A 22,174-nucleotide genomic window follows, 5' to 3' on the forward strand; every position below is an offset into this window, starting at 1 on the left:
GAGCTGCTCCCGCCGCCCCGCGGTGAACCCGGGGCGGCGACGGCGAGCCCTGGCCGAGCGGGTCCCGCGGCGGCGATGGTCAGCCCCAGCCGGGCAGTCCTCACCTGCGTTATAGAAGCGGTCCAGCACCGCCGTCTCGCCGAAGTCCAGCTTGCCGAAGTGCAGGGTCTCCAGCGCGGCCCCCACCGCCTCGCACGCCTCCCGCAGGCTCTGCAGGGCGCCGCTCTCCGCCGCCAGCAGCGGGCCCTGGCTCGCCTCGTTGATCACGTAGGTGACCGCGGTCCGCCGGCCGCCACCCTTGGCCCGCGCCGCGGTGCTCGGGCAGGCGGCGGCGGCGGCGTCCTCAGCCCAGACAGCGGCGGGCGGCGGCGCAGCCAAGTCGGGCGGGAGGCTGCGGGCGCCCGCGTCGGCCCCGGGCGCTCTCCTGCCGAGTACCTCCTCGCAGGGCGTCCCGCCGCCGGGCGGGCCGGGCACCGGCAGGCTGACGATCCCCTCGCTGCTGTCGTTCATCCCGGCGGTGAAAGAGCAGCCCCGGGCTCTGTTGCGCTGGCCGGGGTTAGGCGGATGCCATAATGCGCCGCCCGCCCCGGAGCGGTCCCGCTGAGCTGCTGGAGGGGAGAGGCGAACGGGCTGAAGCGAGGGATTCCCACTCGGGCGCTAGCGAAGGCTGTCGGAGACAGGGAGATGAGCACAGCCTCCCTCCGTGCCTGCCACCGGCACCATGACGCGCCGCTCCCTTCTCCTCCGCACCTGCAGGGACTACCCGGCGCGCCGACCCCCGGCAGCCCGGCCTCCTTCTCCTGCCACCCCCGACACTCCGCTCGTCCTCCGGCCGCTGTACTCCTTGGACGAAATTCCTCGGCCGCGGGGATAAACCACTTGTGGGATCGCTCTCCGGCGCCCCAGCTCCAGCCGAGCGACAGCTGCGGAGCCACTGGCAGCGCGGGCTGGGGCGGCCCCAGCACCGGGCACCTCCTCCGGCCCCGCCTCCGGGCAGAAATAACCTTTTCCGCCCCCGTGCTCAGCGTTCTGGCCGCGTCCCGAGTGGGAGCTCTCGAGGAAGGGGAGTCGTGTCGTGTCCTCACGGGCTTGTCAGCCTGGAAGGACGCCGCTCTTCTTGGGAAGTCCCGGCTCGGTCACCCCTGCTCGTCGGGGCGCCACGGGAGGGAACGGGGTGCGGGCTGTTGGAGAGGACCGGGGCGGCCCTGCCGTCTCCTGCGGGGCTTTATTTTGTAATATGCTGTCCCCTAACACGAGCCCACGGTCGCGCTTCAAATCTGTGGAGTCAGGGTGCGCCTCCCCGCTGCTGAAACGGCGGGGGCCCTGTGCGCCCCGGAGCCTTCAGCGATGTTCACTGAAGGAGCCTGTGTTTGCAAGAAGCCAGGTCCTCCCTGTGCGTTGAACCTGGTCCTGCTAAAGGGATTTTTATAATTTCCTGCTTTTCTTGTTTGTTTTTGATGGCACACGTACTCTAACTAGCTTGTCAGGAGTAAATGCTTTGAGTGTTTGCAGTGAGTTGAGAGCAGTGTCAGGACTGACTAATCATTAGCCTTTGCCGTCTGCTATTATCCGCCGCCTGAACCTGCCTCGCTCTGTGTTCCCGAACGGCTTCAAGTTCACTGAAGGGTTTATGGCTGCTTTGAGCAGGACCAGCCTTATTCTTTTGCAAGCGCTGCACTCGGAAACTGGAAAACTACCCCTGTATGTTGATTAAATATGTCGGTTTCTTGCATTCACCTGCAATTTACTTGTCAAGAATACTTGAAAGCTTGGTAATTATCAAAAACATTAATTCACAGAGAAGGAAACTAATAGCACTAAGCAGCATATAGCCAAAAACTGTGCTGTGTATAGTATAGCACCTAGCAGAGGACAAGATCTTTTGGTATTAGAAATAGTCCTTAATTCGAAGAAAAGATGCCCTACAAGTTCAGATTGTTTGCAGTACAAGGCTGAATATCTGGGGAATTCAAAATGGATTGGGAAAGGAAATAATGTTGAGACTTCAGCAGTCTGGTTTTGGGTATAAATACTGTAAAACTGGATGATTTTTCAAATGTCCTTTTTTAAGGGCTTATATTAAATGGGTACAAGAGAGAAGAAAAACCAGCATTTATTAGCTTTGTTTATATGTTATATCAATGGGTCCCATCCTGTTAAAATTGATGTTAAGACTAATCCACTTGTTGGCACAAAGCCTTCTCCTGTATCATTGTTTTCCATTACTTCTGTAGATCAATTCTGGAATAATTAGAAAAATTACTCACTGCAGTAGCTTCAGTAGCTCTGTTTGCTTTTGCATTGAGCAGTCCCCTTTTCAACAAGATATGCTTGGCATTTACTTCTGCTGATAAGAAATCAGTAAATGGGGTGGGAAGATGACAAGCAAACTAAAGACTAATTTACAGGGAAAAGTTAATATTTGCTCATCTGCCAGATACAGTAGGTTATTGTTTCTTGCCACAGTCTGAATGGCAAAGTGTTTTTCTAAATTATGATGTTTTACATAAAATGCAGAATTGGTGTTAATCCATTCAACATTGCACTTACATCACCTTACAGGAAGCAAGAACAATATGTCTCTGTTGTTCTCAAGAACAGCCTGTGTTTGTCAAGTGCAGAAGGAAGTCATGGACTGAAAGGAGACGGAAGAAGCATGCTATTCCACTTAGCATTACTGACTTGTGAGGCTTGCTTCATTATTAGCACCATGTCTGTTCCAAATACAAGGCACTTTTTCTACTGATTTGGCTATGTGTGACGTTGAGCGCTAAACTGGGAAAAAAATCAAAATACTGTTGAGTAACAAGTTGCTGATGGTTTTATAAAGTGAAAATATATATTTTAATCTGTTCGCTCTCTGAAATGAACAACAGGCATTTAGGACATCTTTTGTTTTCATTTTTGATTAGGAGATAATTCCAAGGACTTTTTAAAAACTGAAGTAACAGCCCATTTGTTATCAGAAGTACTCTTACCTTGTTCACTTGTTTCTCAAGGGCTGTGAAATTAACATCTTTAACACCAGATGGTTTGTATATAATCATGATTCAGTACCATCCTGTTCCAGCTCTGTTTTTTTCAGAGACAAAACAGAGAAAAACTTGGAACAACCAGGTGGCTGTAGACTTGTTGAAATAACAACCTTCTCTTTGTTATATATTTCTACAGCTAAAAATCATTTACCTCTGGTATTAACCATAATTATAATTTTAACATCCAAGAGTTTGCCAACTTTATTAGTTGCAAATATAAATGCAATAGTTGATGAGTTACAAAGAGCACATGACAAATATCCCAGGCTTGATTTAGCTGATCCAACTAGTATAAACAAGGTCCAAAACAAAAAAAGACAATTCAAATGTATCCCGATTTATAGAGATTAAATCTAAATATAACTCTGTCCAATCTATATTTTTCATGTATTGTGGCCATCCATGTCCAGTAGAGGCAGAAAAATTATTTTAGACAAATCTTCATTTTGAATGTTTACACTAATGTGGATACAATTAATAAAATAAACTGAAATTTATCGCCACAAATACTGGGTTTAAAATGGATGTGAAATTTCATCAATCCTTTAAGGACGTCTTATTTAACTACAGGATAACATAGGAGTGAGAGATTGGAAATTCACTGTAAATTCTTCACTGATAAACAGGAAAAAGTTTTCAGGAGTCCAGCATCCTTCAGTTATGAGTGTCTAAAAAAACCCAAAAGAATTTTAAGAAACTTGGAGATATAGAAATTTGAATGAGATATTAAAAGTACATAAGTTAATGCAATATTTGTAACCTTTAGGCCAAAACTCTCACAAGTACTAGAAATGGTTAAACTGAAATTAGAAAACCTTGTTTCTAAAAGCTATCAAAAAAATTAGACTAAGTATATCACTATAGACAATGAGAAGTAACTTCTAAGTTCAGCAGGGAGAAGGCAGTATTTTGAGGCAGGCAGCTGCCAGTCTTTAAGAAAAGGTACACTTATAGTCACACTGAACATCTAAAACAATATTTAAGTGCGGGCAGAAGGTAAATAGAGACTGGTGGCCATTGTGTAGGGATGCAGCTGATCATGGAATAGGAATAACATGGGGAATCTGCTTACCAAATTACAGCATGGTGCATATGGGAGGCAGCCAGCAAAACCTGACCGAACAATGTGGATACATCATCAGGGATGGATATTTCACCAGTCAGGATCTTCCTTGTAGCCCTTTTCTTGTGAGAATGGTGAAGATTGTGTGCTGTTCTTGCTTCATACTCTTTCCTCATAATTCTCACATTTCTTTCTAAATCTCCATGTCTAAATCTTCATTTGCTCCAGTGTCTTTCCCTCCTCTTGCTTCTTTTATTCTTTTGAACTTCCAGAAAACCTCCATGCTAACTGCCTCTTCCTTCCAAATGCCATAACCCTCAGTTTAGACATATAAGGGGAGTCTTTTCCCTTTGCATTCCTTACTGCAATCCCATTGGTTGTTTTTATTTATTTATTTTCAATGTTGCCAGTTCTTCAATCTTAAATGAACCTTGGGATTCTAAATGCTTTTTCTAAAGCTGCAACACATTCAGCTTTATGATGATATGAAGATTTCAACTGGAAACATCTCTATGCTTCTATCGGTCAATAAGCATTCACTTGTGGAAGAAAATCTTGATGGCATGGAGCCTAGGGAATGGTTCAATAGTTTAAAAGACAGACAAAAATTAACTGCTCTCCTTGAATATTTTCAGTGTTTTAAGCTACCTGCCCTTGCACATGAGGAAATAGCTCACATTCTACCTTCTCTGGTAGAAAAGCTCTTCTTATAAGTTGTTCAAACTCTTGGACTCGAGCCCTTCTGATTACTGTTCCTGATGACCATCAAGGGTTTTGGAAGGATTTGTGCACACAGCAATGATGGTTGCCAGCTCAGCTCACACCTAAACTGGCTGTCAGCTAGCAAGCTGAGGAAATGAGAGACGTGTTTGTAACAGAGCAGAGCTCTTGGGTCTGAAAGGGTGGAGATACTGCAGTAAGGATCCCAAACACTTACTCTAATGCTAACGAGGAGGGTACTTCTGCGAGCAGAGCATAGAGAAGTGACAGCTGCATAAAGCTAGCTGAAAACTGCATACTACGCAACTTTCCCGTTTTTAATTGGAATTATATTGTGTTTTGAATTTCAGTGTAGTTGGGGATTTTTTTCCTTCAACTGAGGACTCTTTTTTTTTTTTTTGCGTGGAACATGGCTGCCATCTACTGCTGCATGCAGGATCCGTCTGTTTGGAAGAATCTGGCTGGATTCTCCCTCTGGGCTGGTGAGGCCACACCTCAGGTCTTGTGTCCAGTTCGGGGCCCCCTCAGTTCACGACAGACCTTGAGGTGCTGGAGCAAGTCCGGAGAAGGACAACAAAGGTGGTGAAGGCTCTGAAACACAAGTCTGATGAGGAGCAACTGAAGGAGCTGGGGGTGTTCACCATGGAGATGAGGAGGCTCAGGGATGACCATATCGACTTCTACAGCGCCTTGAAAGGAGGGTGTAGGCAGGTAGGGGTCAGGCTCTCCTCCCCTTCAACTTTTGACAGGACGGGAGGAAATGGCCTCAAACTGAGTCCAGGAGGTTTAGGCCAGATATTAGGAAGGATTTCTTCACAGAAAGGGTGATCAAACATTGGAATATGCTGCCAGTGGAGGTGGTGGCATCACTGTCCCTGGAGGTAGGTAAGAAAAGCCTGGATGCGGCACTGAGTGCCATGGTCAAGTCGACATGGTGGTGCTCAGGCATAGGTTGCGCTCAGTGATCTCAGAAGTCTTTTCCAATTTAATTAATTCTGTGATTCTGTGATTTGGTGTTAGCTGAAAGGAGTTGGCTGGTAGATCATTTGGTTTCAGTAGCTGCATGTAAAATGCTGCTATGATTGGTGGTCCTTCATATTTCTTGAATTTACTCAGCTGCTCAGAGGCTGAGGAGGAAATAGAGTCGTGTTTAGCAACTTCGTTTGTTGGGACCTACTCTCTTTGCCTGTAAAATAGCTTTTGTTTCTTTTGTCGTTATTCTAGCTTGAAACCATCCTGTTCAAATACTTTCACTGACCATACTATTTTGCTTTCTACTTCCTGGATCTTCAAAACCAGAATTCACAAGTTTATCTGTGAAAAAAATGTTTGAGAACTAGTCCTTCTCTCTGGACTTCCTTGTAACCTTTTATCCACTTCTTGATATTTATGTCTATGAAAATTCTTTTAATTGTGTCTTTAAAATAAAGCTGGGCCACTGATAAGAACTGGTTCCTGCTTGTATAACCTCTTTCGAGAATTTCACTCATTACGAAAGATCTACCAGCTTGGAAAAAATGCACTTGATGAAACTGTTCCAATTCAGTGATAAATTGTCTATAGAGTAACGGCACTTTACACCATTAAGCATCTGACTCCCTGACACCTTGTAAATGGCAATGTCCAAATTTGCTTACTGTACCCCTGTGGTGGCCTTGTGTCTTTTCAAGAATTGCTACTGACATTCCAGTCACAAAGGGCAATTAATTTAAAAACACTTGATCAGAAAACTGTCCTGTAACTTGCATTTTTAAAAGAAAAATTGATGTAAGAAGATTCCACAGAAGCTAAAATTGGTTGAATTTGGCCCGGAGCAGCCAATTCTGTAAGGTATTCCTTTGCCTCAGGGTTAAAAAAATCTGATCTCACATGATGTCAATAAATGCAGCCTGTAAATTGCCAGTTATGAGGCTTTGAGAACTGCTGTAGTAATCCAAAGGATACATTAAATTTAGCTTCACTTGCACTGAACTGATTTTATTCTAAAATCCTGGAGGCTATTTAATAAATATACTTGTTTTCATTTTTATTACAAGATTGAAGAATTAGTACAACCGCCTAATTCTGCATATGAGTGCCAGTTTAAGCAAATGAATATTTTTGTGGCTTTACAATAGACTTTGTAGTAAAGGTTTAGTTTTAAATATAAGGCTAGGTAGCGGGGCTACATAACTGTGGTCCAAGTTAATGAGGTATCTGTGATTAAATAATCTAATTTACCTTTGCTGTAATTTCTGAAAGTGTAAAATGATACTTTTGCATTTTAGTTTTAAATATAAGGCTAGGTAGCGGGACTACATAACTATGGTCCAAGTTCATGAGGTATCTGTGATTAAATAATCTAATTTACCTTTGCTGTAATTTCTGAAAGTGTAAAATGATACTTTTGCATTTTTATCTTTAAACAAGATGGGTCATTGTGACTAATTAGGGTGCTGTGTGTCCAACGGGAATAATCTCAGTGTCTGTATTTTAAGGGACATAGATACAGATATATACATAGGATGTAGTATGGCAAAAGCTGCAGCTGCTGCTCTGCTACTAATTTTCTAAGCTTGCTAATCACCTGCCCACCTCTTCCTTTCAAAGGCAAAATTCCCAGTGACTTAAACAGAAGTTGTCACGGGTGTTAAGAAGTTTATTCATAAAAAGACTTCCATAAAACCCAATTGCATACTGAGAAGAATGATAAAATATGCAGATCTATTAAAGAAATTAGGAGAATGAAAAGCTTAGAAGGTGTTTTTTAAAAGGAAAAATGAAAGCTAACGCACATCCTTATGACTGAAACATCTCATGCATTCGAGCTGGTGCACACACACCGAGCCGGCCTATGTCCTGCGTGGCGAATAAAAGCGCGGATCGTTTCTGGCTTTGGCGGGAAGGCCGTTCCGAGCCCGGCGCTCCCCGCCCGCCGCGCGGGCCGCCCCTGCCATGGCCAAAGATGGCGGTGGCTGCGCCGCGGCCCCGGCACCGCCCGGCGGGCGGGCGCTTCCGCCGGGGCCGGGGCGCGGCGGCTGCTCCGCGGCTCCTCCGCGGCTCCTCCGCGGCTCGGCGGAGGCCCGGGCGGGGGCCATGGGCACGGCGGCGGGCGCGGGCGCCCTGCGGCTGCCCGGGCTGCACGGGTACGCGGTGGAGTTCTCGCCATACTGCCCGGGGCGCGTGGCCTGCGCCGCCGCGCAGTACTACGGCATGGCAGGTGCGGGGGGCGGCGCGGCGGGGGTGACCGGGAGCCCGGCTGAGGAGGAGGCTGGAAACGCGGGTGTGCGGAAGGACAGACGGTGTCTGTCAAATGCCAAAGCGTCTGGGGACGACTTCCCTTTCCGCTGCGTTTGCTTTGCCCTGAGACGGAGCCTGTGCCGGGGGTGCCGCGGGAGCTGCTCCTTGCCCTCCGCAGCCCGCCGGCATCGCCTCTTCCCAACCCGCTGCTGCCCTGGTGCTTCTCGCAGCGCACCCGCTCACTTGATAGGGTCGACAGTAAATGTAAAGGCGTACACAGTGAATAAAATGTCCGAAGATAACTTTCTCCGGTGACAGAACTGGAGGGAATAGCCTGAAGTTGTGTCAGGGGAGGTTTAGGTTGGATACCAGGAAAAGGTTCTCCATCCCGAGGGCGGTTGGGCGCTGGAACAGGCTCCCCAGGGAGGTGGTCACAGCACCAAGTCGGACAGAAGCGCAGGTGTTTGGAGGATGCTCTCGGACGTGACTCTTTGGGATGGTGCTGTGCAGGGCCGGGAGCTGGACTCGGCCCTGATGGTCCTTTCCAGCTCAGCTATCTCTGTGTTTCTGTGCCTTCAGCTGTTTTTGTCTTAGTCCCCGAGTGTCCAGGCAGGCCCTAGTGACCCTGTGGTCTCTTGAAAGAGCCAAGCTGAGCGTCTTTCAGTACTGGCATATTTTTCATTTCCGGTGATACTCCAAAATATTAATTTTTTAAAAAATCCAAGTGTAGAATTACTTTAACAATATCCTCATCAGATGAGGAAGCAGAACTGATGTGCATTTTATCAGAATTTAATTGTTTATTTAGTTTATGGTGAGCTGTGTTTGTATTACTGTATTCAGGAAGGGATGAAAAAAGTGTTTGGTCTGCTGTGTTATCAAAAAGACAAAAGCAACTCTGTGTTGGTATGTCTGTCATGTGAGGCCATGGGGAAAATGCACTTTTATGCTTTATAAGCAAGTCTTTTCCAACCTCACCTACAGATATACTGCAGTAAAAAACACAAACAGAACAAACAAACAAAAAACCACAAGAAAATCCCAACAAAAGAAGCACCAAAACCCCCAAAATCAAACCAGAACAATGTGATGTAAATTAATTTTAAAGACAAGATGTTTAATTATGCAAGTAATTGTTAGGCCTCTTAAAGTTCATGTGCCCTTTGTTTTTGCACGCTGAAGCTACTTCAGAACTACCCCAGTTTCCTTTGGCATTGGGGAACTAGTTGTGATGTTTTGTTTCATTTTGCTGGTTTAGGTTGTGGAACTCTGGCAGTGCTGGAACAAAACGAAGCTGGGATTGTTCTGCTCAGGAGGTAATACAGGCTTATCTTTAATTTTCTAAGATAAAAACTCTGTACTTGTGAATACCAGGCATAACTGAAATACTTTTGGTTATTGTTAGCAATACAAAGTATTTTTTAAATTCTGAAGTAACTACTGAATGCAGGTCTTTGTATTTACATAGAAATGAATGTATTTGTATTTACATACAATACAAAAGTTATGTTTACATTGCATCGAATTTGTTATGGGAAATCATCTGGCTAGCACCATTGCATCATTTCCATGGTGTAAACTATTTTGTAGAAAACTGACAATGTACATTAAGAGGAGCTTCTCTGCCCTAGCTTGAAATTATAAGTTCTAGCTTTTTAGGAATAGTGCCTTGACACCTAGATGTATGCCCTTATGATTGATTTATACTGAAAATAGAGCAGGAAGGTACATCAAGTCGTGGAGGTCCTTCCTAGGAGATACAATTTTCTAGGGGTTTTAGGGAGATTGATTTTGTTGTGGATGGAAGGAGGAGAGAGGTTAGAAAGGAAGGAGTTTAATACTTGTTCATTATTAACCTAAATTTTTTTAAGGAAAGTCTTGAAACAATGATTGTTTAGATTAAGGTGGTTGACATGAAAATGCTTAAAAATAGTTAATCATATTCTGAGAAACCTTTTTTGATTCATAATTATAAAATAAGACTCTTTGAAGATGTTCAACACTCTGTTACTTCTGTTAAGTACTCTGGTTTAGTACAGTTCATTTCTGTTTTCAGTGACTCCACTTATTTTGTGGTAGAAGGTCCTCTTCAGTTCCTGACCCCACAGACTGTATTGTTTATCAAAGTGTTCCATGTGCACCTGATCATTACTGCAGAGTGCCATCAAATTTGACCTAAGCTTAGCTAAACCTTCAGTGAAAAGGAGATAAAGAAATCAGTTTTTCCCATCAGATAATATTGCAGTAATTAGTAGCTGTCGCAAAATAACTAATAAAAGGCATCAGATACCATATTGTGAATTGTTGGTGTGTTGAAAGCATTTTCAAGGGGGTGTAGAGTTCTTCAGTAAATTCATTGTTATATTTCTGTTGTGTTTTCATTGTGACTGAGATTCAGAGTGGTGTGAATTGGATAAGGCCCTCCCAACACAGCTTTATTTCTTTCTTTACCACAGTTGTTAGAAACAAAGTGCTCTTATATTCTGGAGAAACCATAGATCAGACTGAGGCGTGTTGTACCTCTTTGCATGGCAAGTTCTAGACTGGAATAAGAGTTCCTTCTTCATGTGTGGAAGGTCCTTGGCTCATTTATGCTTTAACTTAATCTATTCTGGCATAACGTTGTAGAAATTGACATTCAAACAAGTAAATTAATAGTGAGGAGATTCACTTGAAACTCAAATATATAAAAATGCTGTTTAGAATGGTAAAAAGGGTGATATAAATAGTTTCTTTGCATGGAACTAGCTCAGACTTTTATGTCATGTTTTCTCACAGACAAATATCTTCATTTTTCCAATTTAGCTTTGACTGGAATGATGGACTGTTTGATGTGACCTGGAGTGAGAATAATGAAAACATGTTGATCACTTGTAGTGGAGATGGATCTCTGCAAATCTGGGATATGGCTAAAACCAAAGGTCCACTGCAAGTCTATAAGGAGCATACTCTGGAGGTAAATCAGGCCAACTTAAAAAATTTAATGGATGCTCTTATGATTGAATAATTAAAATATTTATTTGTAGTCTTACAATAAAAAGTGGCTTGTTGTTTTCTAACTTTTTTTGGGTCTGTGGTTTGAATTAATAACTTGAATATAAAGTGGATGTACATATTCTTGTGCATGTTCATACACCGTAGTAAGTGCTGCTTGATTACACAATTACAGCCTAAGTAATCATTGTGATGTTTGAAATTACTGCAGTCACACTGTGATTTTTAGAGAGCCTTGTAAGATGGGTCTAAATCAGATAGCTGATACATCAGTCATAGTCTTGAGGTTGTGGAGTGATGCACATTGTGCTCATCCTTAGCAACTGGGTTGCACTCAGATCTGCTTATCCTTTTCCCTCCTAGTGTCTGTGAGATCCTACTCCAGTAACAGCAGTCAAATGTTGGGACAGCATGTATGGCTTTTTTAGCCTTGGGTTGATACTGTTGCATTTGATTTTCTTAAAATCTCAGTTTCTTTGGGCAGTGGTGTATGGGTAGAGAAAAATATTATATTCAGGTTCATTAATATATTTGCGTAGTTTTAAGGATATTTATACTGTAGTACATATATTTTCCCTAAAGTGATTTTTCTTCCCTTTTTTTTTAAGCTTTCCTTCTAACCTTTCACTCACTTCTATTAAGTCTTTGAACTTAAGATGCAATGAGTTTCAGCTTGCATTTTACTGACTTTACTTATACTTTATCTAAAGGACATCAATCTCAATAAAATAATCTAGTAGATATGCAGTCAAAAAACTGTTTGAGGAAATTCAATTTAATTCCCAAAAAACCTCAAGTTTTTTTCAGATATGAAGCAAAAATCTAAATGTCGGGTGACTGTAGTTACACCAGAGCCCATCTTCTGTAGCTTACTTCTTTGTGGTTTTTCTACTTCGGTTTAATACACTTACTGTATAAACTGAGAATTTTGAGTTTCTAGTTGTGATCAGGATTTTGATAATGTTCAAAGGCTGAAAGTAGTTACAGAAAGAAACTGTAGGTGAAGCAGTGTTTGTTTCTGTCATTTTTTCATTGAAATTGTGTCAGTAAATTTATTTGGTTCTGTTACACCATCTGTTGTTTGTGAAATAAACATTTCTGTGTCTATGTCTTAGCTGAGCTGGTAGCATGGGAGGTGGACACATTCAGCTGTGCTCAGAAAGACAGTATAAGAAACATGGGCTGAGTGAGAGTTTATTGTGAGATATGAAAGGTTTGTAGTGATTCTTTATGAACTTGTGTTAAGAGGATAGATTTTAGAAGGAATTTACCTAGCAATTTGTGGCAAACAGTGGCTGACAGTGTTCTCACTACCTTCCTAATCCTTAATCCCTGGCTGACTTTTTTAATGGCAGTTTTGTCACTGCATGTTATATTATTTCTAATGCATGATTGACAGGGATCTGTTTCTCTTTTTTTTCTAAATGAGAACATTGTTCCTTCTCAAAAATAAAGTGCATTTTTAATTTAAAAGTGAATTTGCATTATCAAAGGGCGATGAGTTTTATTCCAGCACTAGCCAATTGCTGAATCTTATGAATAAATTAGTCTCATTTACTTTGGCTTTGACAAAATCTCATTGGATTGTGACATAATAGAGTGCTTGACTTAAATTTTTCTTGTAAAGTGAGGGCGAACATTTATTTTAAGCTATTTTTTGTGTTTTTACATATTTTTTTCCTTCATTTTTTCATCTTGCCTGAGGCATTTCTTGCTGCTGTTTAGGCATAAGCTAGGGTTCATTTATTTTATGGTTGAAGATAAAGCACTAAAAAATTAACAGCTAAGGTTTATGCTGTGTTATTAGTCTTTCCCAGTTGCTCAACACAGCTTCCATTGAAGTGTCTATAAGTTTATGTTGGAGGATGGCATGAGAAAAAAAAGAAGAGCAAAAGTAAACCTTACTGGGTTATTCACACTGTCTTCTTTTCATCCTGTCCCTATTACCAAGACCTGTCACATGCCAAATGGACAGGATCTCTTGTTTTCCCCGAGCCTGTTGTCTTTTCTGTTTGTAATTCTTGCCCGAAGGAGAGTTCTCCCAGGTCCCGCTGCCTCTGCCGCAGCTGCAGAGCGCTGAGCAGGGCCAGCCCTGTGTGCCATATGTGCTCAGCTCTGTGTCACAGCACAGTGCTCTGCAGATCTCGTGCTGATAGCTTGGGAGTGAGCTGGGAGCCCTGTGTGTGCTTTGCCTTATCCATGCAGTAGATCTCATACATCTCGAGTACAATGTATTGAATACCAGTTAAGTGGATTGTGTGACACGGGTGCATGTTTCCCAAAGATCTGTTTCTCTCTGGAAAATCCTGAATATGAATATGAGAGCCACTTACTGAGCTGTTGTGTGAAAGAGGCATACTGTGTAGTGATATAATTAGGGGCATTTCCAAACAGCAGCAGCTTAGGAGTTGAGCTCAGTCCATTACACACATTCTAAGGCAGAGAGAGAAATATTTGAGCCACTTTGGAGAACTGTCTTACCTTCCGTTCTTAGAACCTATGGAGAGGTACTGGTGTGTTTCCTTTGTTACTATTGTAGTAGGAAGGGTTAGAGTAGAAAGGAGCATGCTTTAATGAGCTGTAGTATAATTGGTTAGCTAACAAAAGTAGAAAAGAGTATGGTTTGGTAAAAAAACCCAAAATAATTACTTCTCAATTGGTTATATGACTTGTGTTAAGTACTGTCCCAGTGTCTTGTACATTTGAGCTCTAGACTTCTCAAGGAAGGGAGCTAGTACAAAACAGTTCTAGAGCAGTATGGCTTTCAGTACATGGGAAGTAGGATTTTGTCAAATTAAAAAGGTGAGTTGCAGATAAAGTAGCTTTTTCTCTGGGCAGTGATTGTGTTTGACTTACGGAAGATAAGCAAATAGATGAAAAGCAGTTCATGTAAGGTGGATCTAGCATAGACTGAAATATTTCTTAGAAAGGAAAATGCTCAGAAATAGCTAAATATTACCTCAATTTCCATTTCACACAGGACACTTTCCATAGAAGACTTGGACAGTTGCTGGATTTCTTATGGCTTTTAAAGTGGTAGAATCCTAGTGATGGCAGATGTATGTGGATTTTGTTACAACTTTTCTTTTTCCTCCGTTTTGGCCCATCTTTGCTTTTGCAGATATTTTTCTTAGCCTGTTATGTACCTTTAATATCTGACTGAGAGGCTACATTTAATTTTTGTTCAGGTAAATGGTATTGTTGGCAAGTTTTGCTGTGCTTCAGTGGTATGGTTCTTCAGATGACTAGGATACAATCTGCAAATCCAAGTCTATTTTGTGAAATTCTGGCTAACCACAGCCTGAAACTTGTATTCTAATGCTCCTTCTAAACTATGCTCTTATGTCATTTACAGGCCTATAGTGTTGACTGGAGCCAAACTAGAGGAGAGCAGCTAGTGGTGTCTGGTTCATGGGATCAAACAGCCAAGCTGGTATGTTGGTTTTCTGTTGAAGTTGAAAAGTTTGATTTCTTTTGGATCTCATACTCCTTTGTGTTAAGAAACGACATGGATTCTCTTTTCCAGTTTATTTTTACCCTGTGGCTGAAATTCTGCTTTAGTTGAGAGGTTGCCTAAACTCTCAGGTGATACCAGTTTAAGAGTACAAGTGCCTGTTTTGAAAATGTTAATCTAATCCTTTCTGTATGTATAAAGTTGGGGTTTTTTTCAATGTACGAAACCTTTCATTTCTTATTGAATGTGTATCTCAACAGTCTTCTTTTTTTCATTTATTCAGTGGGATCCAGCTGTGGGGAAGTCATTATGCACTTTTAAAGGCCATGAAGCAGTCATTTACAGCACTATATGGTCTCCACACATCCCAGGTTGTTTTGCATCTGCCTCAGGTAAGTATGATGGAAAAGAGGTTCTCACAACAAAAACCCAAAAGCTGCATTCTGTCTTAGTGGGTCAGTTCAGCACTTTTTCCAGCAGATGGTAGTGTGTGTCATATACACTTGTTCTATAAAAATGGAACAAGGAAAAGTAAACGTATTGCTGCAGCTGGATTTGTAGGTTCTGTTACAGTCAGTAGATCATCCTTTTGGCCACTTAAATGAAGATCAGCAGTTTTCTAGAAGTGACCTTGTGGCATTTTTTTCTGTTATTTTATGTATCTCTCTTCCATTAATCTCACTCTTGTTATTGACCACTAAATCATATTATATACGTTATTTTGTGGTTTTGCCTGTTTTTGTTCAAATTATCTCAGGTGTTGGTAGACTATTAACTCTGTGAGAAATGTAGTCAAATCACACTGAGCTTTTTTTAAGCAATTCTATAGATCTCTGTGCCTTGTTCAATCAAGTTTTGTTCTCTGCTTTGGCAAGGACTAAGGGTCTTGCTGGTAAATATAGTCACAGTTGAGTTGGGTGTACACAGAGGCAAAGAGAGCTGAAGTGGTAGTATTTTCCAAACACTGCTCCTGATTCAGAGGCACAAGGAGAGCTCTGCAGTGATACCTGGGACCCAGCTGATGATTAACTGGGAGAGAGGTGCTGTCAGCCACAGAATTTGCATGGGAATTAAAAGGGTTATAAGGAACTGTCTTAATACAAATTTCTAAATTGACCTAAATTTGTCAGATTTTATGTTTGTTGTACTTCTGTACTGATTTTAATAGAAATTGTTTGGCTCTAATATCAAGAGGGTAAACATAACTGTTTTCCTGTTACTGAAGTTGGAGAGACAGTGTATACACACAGATATTAGTCTTCCCTATTCTCTGGGAAGCCAGATGAAAAAATACATGTGACTTTTATAAAATTTCAGTCTGGCTGTTTCCATCTGATTCTGCCTGCAGAGTTCAGCTAGAATGATGAATGAGTAGCATTTATTTGTTCTACATAATAATGCTTGAAAGCCATATGTTGGCGCATAGGTTTTTCCACCTTATGTGGTGGATACCTGTCTAACAGGATGTGCAGAAACTATGGGATTAAGCCCTGTACAATGTAGGAACAGTTCTACTGAAATGCAACTACCTATATACTACAAAATACTAGCTAAGTACCATTTAGTCATGGTTAAGTGCTTAAGTGTTTTTTGCCAGTTCTAAGAAATGTTCCCTTTAAAGTCCTGCTTAGGACCTTCCTGTCCATGGTAGTCTTACCCATACAAAATTTCTGGCATTCTAGGTTAATAAAAGGGCTTTGCAGAAACAACTAATTATTTCATATTTGAACCTCCAGGATATGTAGCCAAACTTTCTTCTAATACATTGCCACTTGAACAATTTTGGGAAACATTGATTGTTAGATGCTGTATGTCATGGTACCTAAATTTGGTACAACAATTGATCTGTTCTTTGAGTGACTCAGTGTGTGCAGCTGTTGAAGTTTTGACTAGAACACTATAGAGTTCCTACTCTTTTGTCAATTTTTACTTTGATGCTTGAAAGGGACTAATATGCTGCTGGAGCCTAAAGCTAATTGCAGTCAGTTTTCACTCATTAATGGAAAAACAACATGCACAAAAGACACAGTATTTTTCTTCTCTAAGTATGATGTTCTCACTCGGCTGTGAAATAAAAATCTGTATTTATTTTTTAAATCTATATGCATTCATAGTGTAATTCTGGTTATAAAATAATTAGATTTTAGAAGAAGTCTTCAAAATGATGGTGAACTTTCTTACAGTTTCCCAAATAAAATGTCTGGTATACTTCTAGATGAAATAATATAGAAATTATGGCATGCTGATGTGGAAAAGGTTTTGTGTTTGCATTGTTTGCATCACAATTTTCCTGTGGTTTGATTGGATTGCTTCACTACAGAAAATACATATTGGCAGTCATTTCTTTGGTCAGCAGGACTGTGGATAGTAGAAGGACTCATGACCCTCTAGCTCTGTGTATAAAGGCCATTTCCTTGCAAAAAGGTATATCACACAGTTGGTGTTCAGTGAGTTTATTGTTCAGTGCTTAATGGCATTCTACTGTCAGTCAAGGTATGTGATGAAAAGAAAAGTGGAACTGTTCAAGGAGGCTGGTTGTCCTCATTTAAAACTTGCTATGATCTGCATCCTCTATGAGGATGACAGAAAATCATGGGACAGAAAGCTAAATTTCACTGATGATTCATCTTCTATTGAGCTAAAGTTGGAGCTGGAGAGAAACTTGAATCTCAATATGATAGTACTGTGTCAAATTTAGAGCTGTTCCCTTCTTTGGGATGTGCTTGCTGGAAAGGTTGACCTGTGATTTTGTGGTCTCTTATTTTGCAACTTTTTGTTGTTTTGAAAATTAGTAACTGAAATGCATTGGGAGGGAAACTTTTTGTACTTCTTTTCATCTCACTTGGGTTTATTCACTTTTAAAAACAATAGCTTTCTTGGATGTTGTTAAAGATTATGGAAACATTACTTTCTTGAAGGAGTCTGTACTGCTTTGTGATTGTAGGGTATCTGTGTCTTTTTTTCTTCTCTCTTTTGCTCTTCTTGTCCCCTTTCTCTCATCCCACCTCACACATACCTACTCACAACCATGTACTTAGTGCTGTCTTAATAGTGTAGTAGTAATGCTTGAGAAATGAGCTGTTTCATGTGGCAGCATCTTCATTTTCCTTCTGCATGTACAAGTAAAATAAATTAGGTGTGTTGTAAACCACAGATTGAAAAAAGTGTTGCTCTTTAAATACTTTAAACTAAGTGTAAGTAAAACAACTCACTCTTTTTTCTTTTAAAGGAAGTAAGCAAGGGGCAAGAAGGTCTAAAAACATATTGCATGCCGCACCTCTGCCATTTTTTGCCTTTATTTGAATCCCCATAGAATCCTGCAGAAGTTTAATTTCCATGTAACTAATTAGTTTGTGAACACTGAAAACAGAAAACCATACAGCATTGCAAACCACAGTAAAATAGCTGTTCAAAAGGATCAACTTATGCCTGAAGCTAATATGTGATTTTGAAATACAGCTTTTGCTCAAGGTATTATGGGACTAGAAAAGAAATACAAGTGAAGAAAATGAGAAATCCAAGATGGCACTATAAAGCAATTGAAAAGAATTTGATACTAGGTCTCCATTCTGAATACATACAAGAAAGCTGAGCTTGTCTGCAGTGGACAATAAAATGCAATTGAATTGCAAAGATATAATGTCTGATGCTTCAGTTAAATTAGGTTTTATTCAGCATCTAATAAACTTCCATTTAACATTTACAGGGATGTGTGAGGTGCTTTACCATGCTGTTGTCTTCATGTACAATCATTCATACTCGAAAAACAGAAAGTAAATGGCCTTTTTACTTTTTTTTTTTTCAATTGGGATGTAATAGTAACAGAGCAAACAGTTAATTCTGGATATGTAAATAAGTGCTGTTGTGATGTCAATAACAATTTCTGAGCAGATAAGCAGGATGTTCAGGTGTACGTGTGGCACAAAACCAGAGCCCTGGTAAATGTCTGCCTTACGCTAAAAACACACTGATGTGGAAAACGTCATTAAAGAAGTGACATGAAGCCACTAATAGCATTAACAGTAACCTCATGGCTAAAGGGGTTTAATGAGTCATTATGTCATTTACCTAGATTTTTTTTTAACCTAGAGAACAAATTGGTGTGAAGCTCATAAAGAACATTAGAAATGCACACAACAGTAGTATTTAGTCCAGTGTTAATCAGTTCTACTAAATGATTCTCAACGACTGCAGAGCAATAGGCCTTGCTTAGTCCTGTGGTTTATAAAGAAATCATCCTTTTTAGTATCAACTGGGTTTATTGTCCTTTAAAAGTATAAAGTACTTAATAAATACCATTTTACCTTTATCTGCAAGTATTCTTCAATACAGATACAACACTGACAAATGAAAATATGGATATTTTGGATTTAACAAAGCCCATCTTTAGAATGACTGATAGCTGTTTTATTAAATTCTGGGGCCTTAGTTTTAATGCTGCTTTCCTTTTTAGATTTAAAAAGGCTTTTAAAAGGCTTTAAGTTTAGTGATCAGGGCAGGTACATAATTTTAATAACATCTTAATTCATGAATAACAGAAAGAAATTTTTTAAAAATCTGCCTGACAATGTCTGTATTTATCAGTATTTAGATCAATGAAATGTATTCTTTGCTCAAAGACTTGTTTTTCAGACTGAAAGCCCAGGGCAAAAAATTTTCTTGCACCATAACAAGGTGTGATAATTTCTGTTACAGTTTTATTACGTTGACAAAAGTGTTGGATGACTGTAGCTTTGCTGCTTTACAAATGAACCTGTAAACCCAGGTCCCACTCTATTAAGCCCTTGCATTGAGTGCTAGACTTTAATGTTGAAACTAAAAACCAAGTTTTATCTCATATTCTGTTTTACTGTCAGCTCTGAGTTAGTGAGTTGCCTTTTAAAAAGTCTCTTCTTGCTTACTGGTCTCTTGGTGATAAATGTGTGTAGTAAAGTCAAGCTGTAATTTCACAGATCAGGCTGGCATGTAGTCTTGGTGCACCTTTCTGCATTTGGTATTCATATTGTAAAAAACCTATCCTGGAACTAATTATTTTGCATGAAATAATGAGCTGGGGAAGGTGTACATCTACTAAGAGAGCATTTGTTCTCTTTTAAAAGTAAAATAAGAGAAAACAAAAGGAAAAAAAAGAAAATAAAAAGAAAATTAAATCTACCCAAGTCAAAACCAGCACATCAAATAAGCTTTACTAAATCATTCAGTAATGTACAAGCTGAAGTGTTTCTTAGGAAATGAGTTTATCCTTCAATTTATACTATGTGCTAACTATAGTAAAATACTGTATATAGTACATTCTATAAGGCACTTTCAGGTTATAGTATTTTATATTAAAATCTCATGTTATAAAATGGTTTAGTGTTCAGAAGAAATAAACACTAACATTTTTCTTATAGTAGATTAATTTGGGTTGTGTCATTTGGGTTACAGGTAGGTATCTAACCAATATTGCCATTTGCTGAAGAATGGCTTAATCATAAGTCATAACTTTGGTCAATTTAAAAAAAAAAATTTGCCCCAACCAAGATTTATGTATAATTGTCTTGGGAAACACTGAAATAAAAATTTCACTAACTTTTTAAAAAAATTATTTTATTTTATTATTCTTTTTAGAAAAATAATTAGTTGGGCTCTTCCCTAAAATAACTTAGTCTTGTAATTTTTATCTTTACATCATTTTGAATCAGACTAAAATGGACCAGTTGCAAAGTTATGTTTCCACTGGTAATTATGTGTACTTACTAGGTAAGTTGTGCTACATGGAGATAGATTTTCTGTATTCAGTAGTACTCTTGGATGATTTAGCTAAAGCTGTTATTTGTGTTATTCTTATTTCTGTCTCTTCGTGTGGAATTCCATGAGCTTTAGTACTCCCTTTCAAAGTTTTCTTGTACTGTTATATTAGTTTAACCCCCGTTGACAGTTCAGCCTCACGCAGCCACTCAGTCACTTCCCCACAATGGGATGAAGAGAGAATCAGAAGGGTCAAAGCTGGAAAACTCATGGGTTGTGGTAAAGACAGTCTAATGGGTAAAGCAAAAGCTGAGAATGCAAGAGCAATACAAGGAATTCACTGCTTTCCGTGGTCAGGCATGTGTTCTGTCATGTCTTGGAAAACATGTTCCATCATGCATAATGGTTACTTGGGAAGACAGATGCCATAATTCCAAGCATCTCTTTTTTCCTTTTTATTCTCCCAGCTTTGTAGTGCTGTGATCCAAATCACAGCACTGTACCAGCTACTTGAAAGAAAAATATCTCTATTTCAGCCAATATCAGAACAATTATCTGTGATAGAAACAATCAGCACAATCATTTCAACATGCATAAAAAGATTGGTTTTGAGAGTCATGAGATTTGAGTTCTGCTTTTAATTTTTCCAGATTTTCTGTTTAATTCAGGCTAAATGATTTAATCTAGTTTGGTGTTTAAAATATATATATAAGTAAGCAAGTTATATAAACTTGTAATCATTCTGTGGCACTGCTTTAATTGTGATGGCTTTGTCCTTTTACAAGTGAATGTAGTGAAGAAGGAGTAATGATTTAAATTGAAAGAGGGTGGGTTTAGATTAGGTATTAGGAAGAAATTCTATACCTTGAGGGTGATGAGGCACCAGAACAGATTGCCCAGAGAAGCTGTGGATGCCTCATCCGTGAAGTGTTCAAGACCAGGTTGGATGGGGCTTTGAGCAACCTGGTCTAGTGGAAGCTGGTTCCTGAAAAACATTGTACGGGTCCTAGTTAAATTTTTTTCCCCTTCAGATAGTGTTTAAGGTTTCATGGGGTTTTATTAATTTCCCAAATACCTAGCTATTTTTTGTAGTTACTGTTATACCTCTGCACTGTTTAGAAATGATTGCTTATCTGGTTGTTCTCACAGGACTTTGGAGATGATTATTTATGAATTTGGGTAAAATATATCTGTGAATAAAAAAGGTAGTATAAAACCTACATGAAATTTAGATAAATAAACTTTATATTTTCACTATTGGACATTGTCATTCACATTAGCAGTCTTTATCTTGTGTATAAGGATGATGTACTTGTAGATTAGCATCAATTGAAAAGTTTTGAATAGATGAGTGTATATTGTGTAGTTTTATTGATTCATCCAAGATTTCACAAATATTCATTAGAAATAAAGAAAGCAAGTACAATGTATAAACAATTCTGAAATCATAATTATCTAATGGACCAGTAAAAATCTGTTGCCATAGAGAAACTGCTTCCTACAAAAATAGAAATATTTTATGGGGGAATTGTTGGGTACTTTCCTGGTTGCTTACTTTGGTATGCCAGCTGGAATTGTATGTTAATAAATATTATTGTACTAGGTGTGCTTTCCATGTACTTTCTATTATTATTATCCTACTTTTACTTTATGTTATATAAGAAGTACATCCTCAATATTTGGAGTACTCATGGAAATTGCAAAATTTTTAACTGCAGCTTTTGTTGAAGTTAAATGTTAATATATATGTATGAATGGAAATAAGTTTAAGGTTAAAAAAAGTTTGTTAAAATGTGCAGTTAGTATTGCACTGTGTCAGATTGCAGTGTTTATCAGGATTTTTAAATTAATCTGATTTTTCCACTTAAATGGAAAAATTGGATTTTCGTTTGGCTTTGAATCAGTCTTTTCTAGTCACAGAAAGGTTCACTTGCATGTTGTGTTACTCCATTAAAAACA

The 22,174-nt window shown here is 39.9% G+C and overlaps 2 protein-coding genes across 2 annotated transcripts in view; one reads left to right on the forward strand and one right to left on the reverse strand.

The window, feature by feature from the left end:
- Positions 1-970, reverse strand: part of MAP3K5 (mitogen-activated protein kinase kinase kinase 5) — a 98,730-nt gene extending 97,760 nt beyond the window's left edge. Inside the window, exon 1 of the mRNA XM_021553111.3 lies at positions 105-970. Within this exon, the coding sequence (XP_021408786.1) occupies positions 105-510 (406 nt within the window). The 5' untranslated portion in view covers positions 511-970. The remainder of the gene's footprint in view (positions 1-104) is intronic.
- Positions 971-7,876: 6,906 nt separating this feature from the next.
- The window catches only part of PEX7 (peroxisomal biogenesis factor 7), a 39,702-nt gene continuing 25,404 nt past the window's right edge, over positions 7,877-22,174 (forward strand). Inside the window, exons 1-5 of the mRNA XM_021553076.3 lie at positions 7,877-8,017; positions 9,296-9,353; positions 10,843-10,993; positions 14,387-14,464; positions 14,769-14,877. Of these exons, the coding sequence (XP_021408751.1) occupies positions 7,894-8,017; positions 9,296-9,353; positions 10,843-10,993; positions 14,387-14,464; positions 14,769-14,877 (520 nt within the window). The 5' untranslated portion in view covers positions 7,877-7,893. The remainder of the gene's footprint in view (positions 8,018-9,295; positions 9,354-10,842; positions 10,994-14,386; positions 14,465-14,768; positions 14,878-22,174) is intronic.

The sequence above is a fragment of the Lonchura striata genome, chromosome 3 (genome assembly GCF_046129695.1).
Source record: "Lonchura striata isolate bLonStr1 chromosome 3, bLonStr1.mat, whole genome shotgun sequence".
NCBI lineage: Eukaryota > Metazoa > Chordata > Aves > Passeriformes > Estrildidae > Lonchura > Lonchura striata.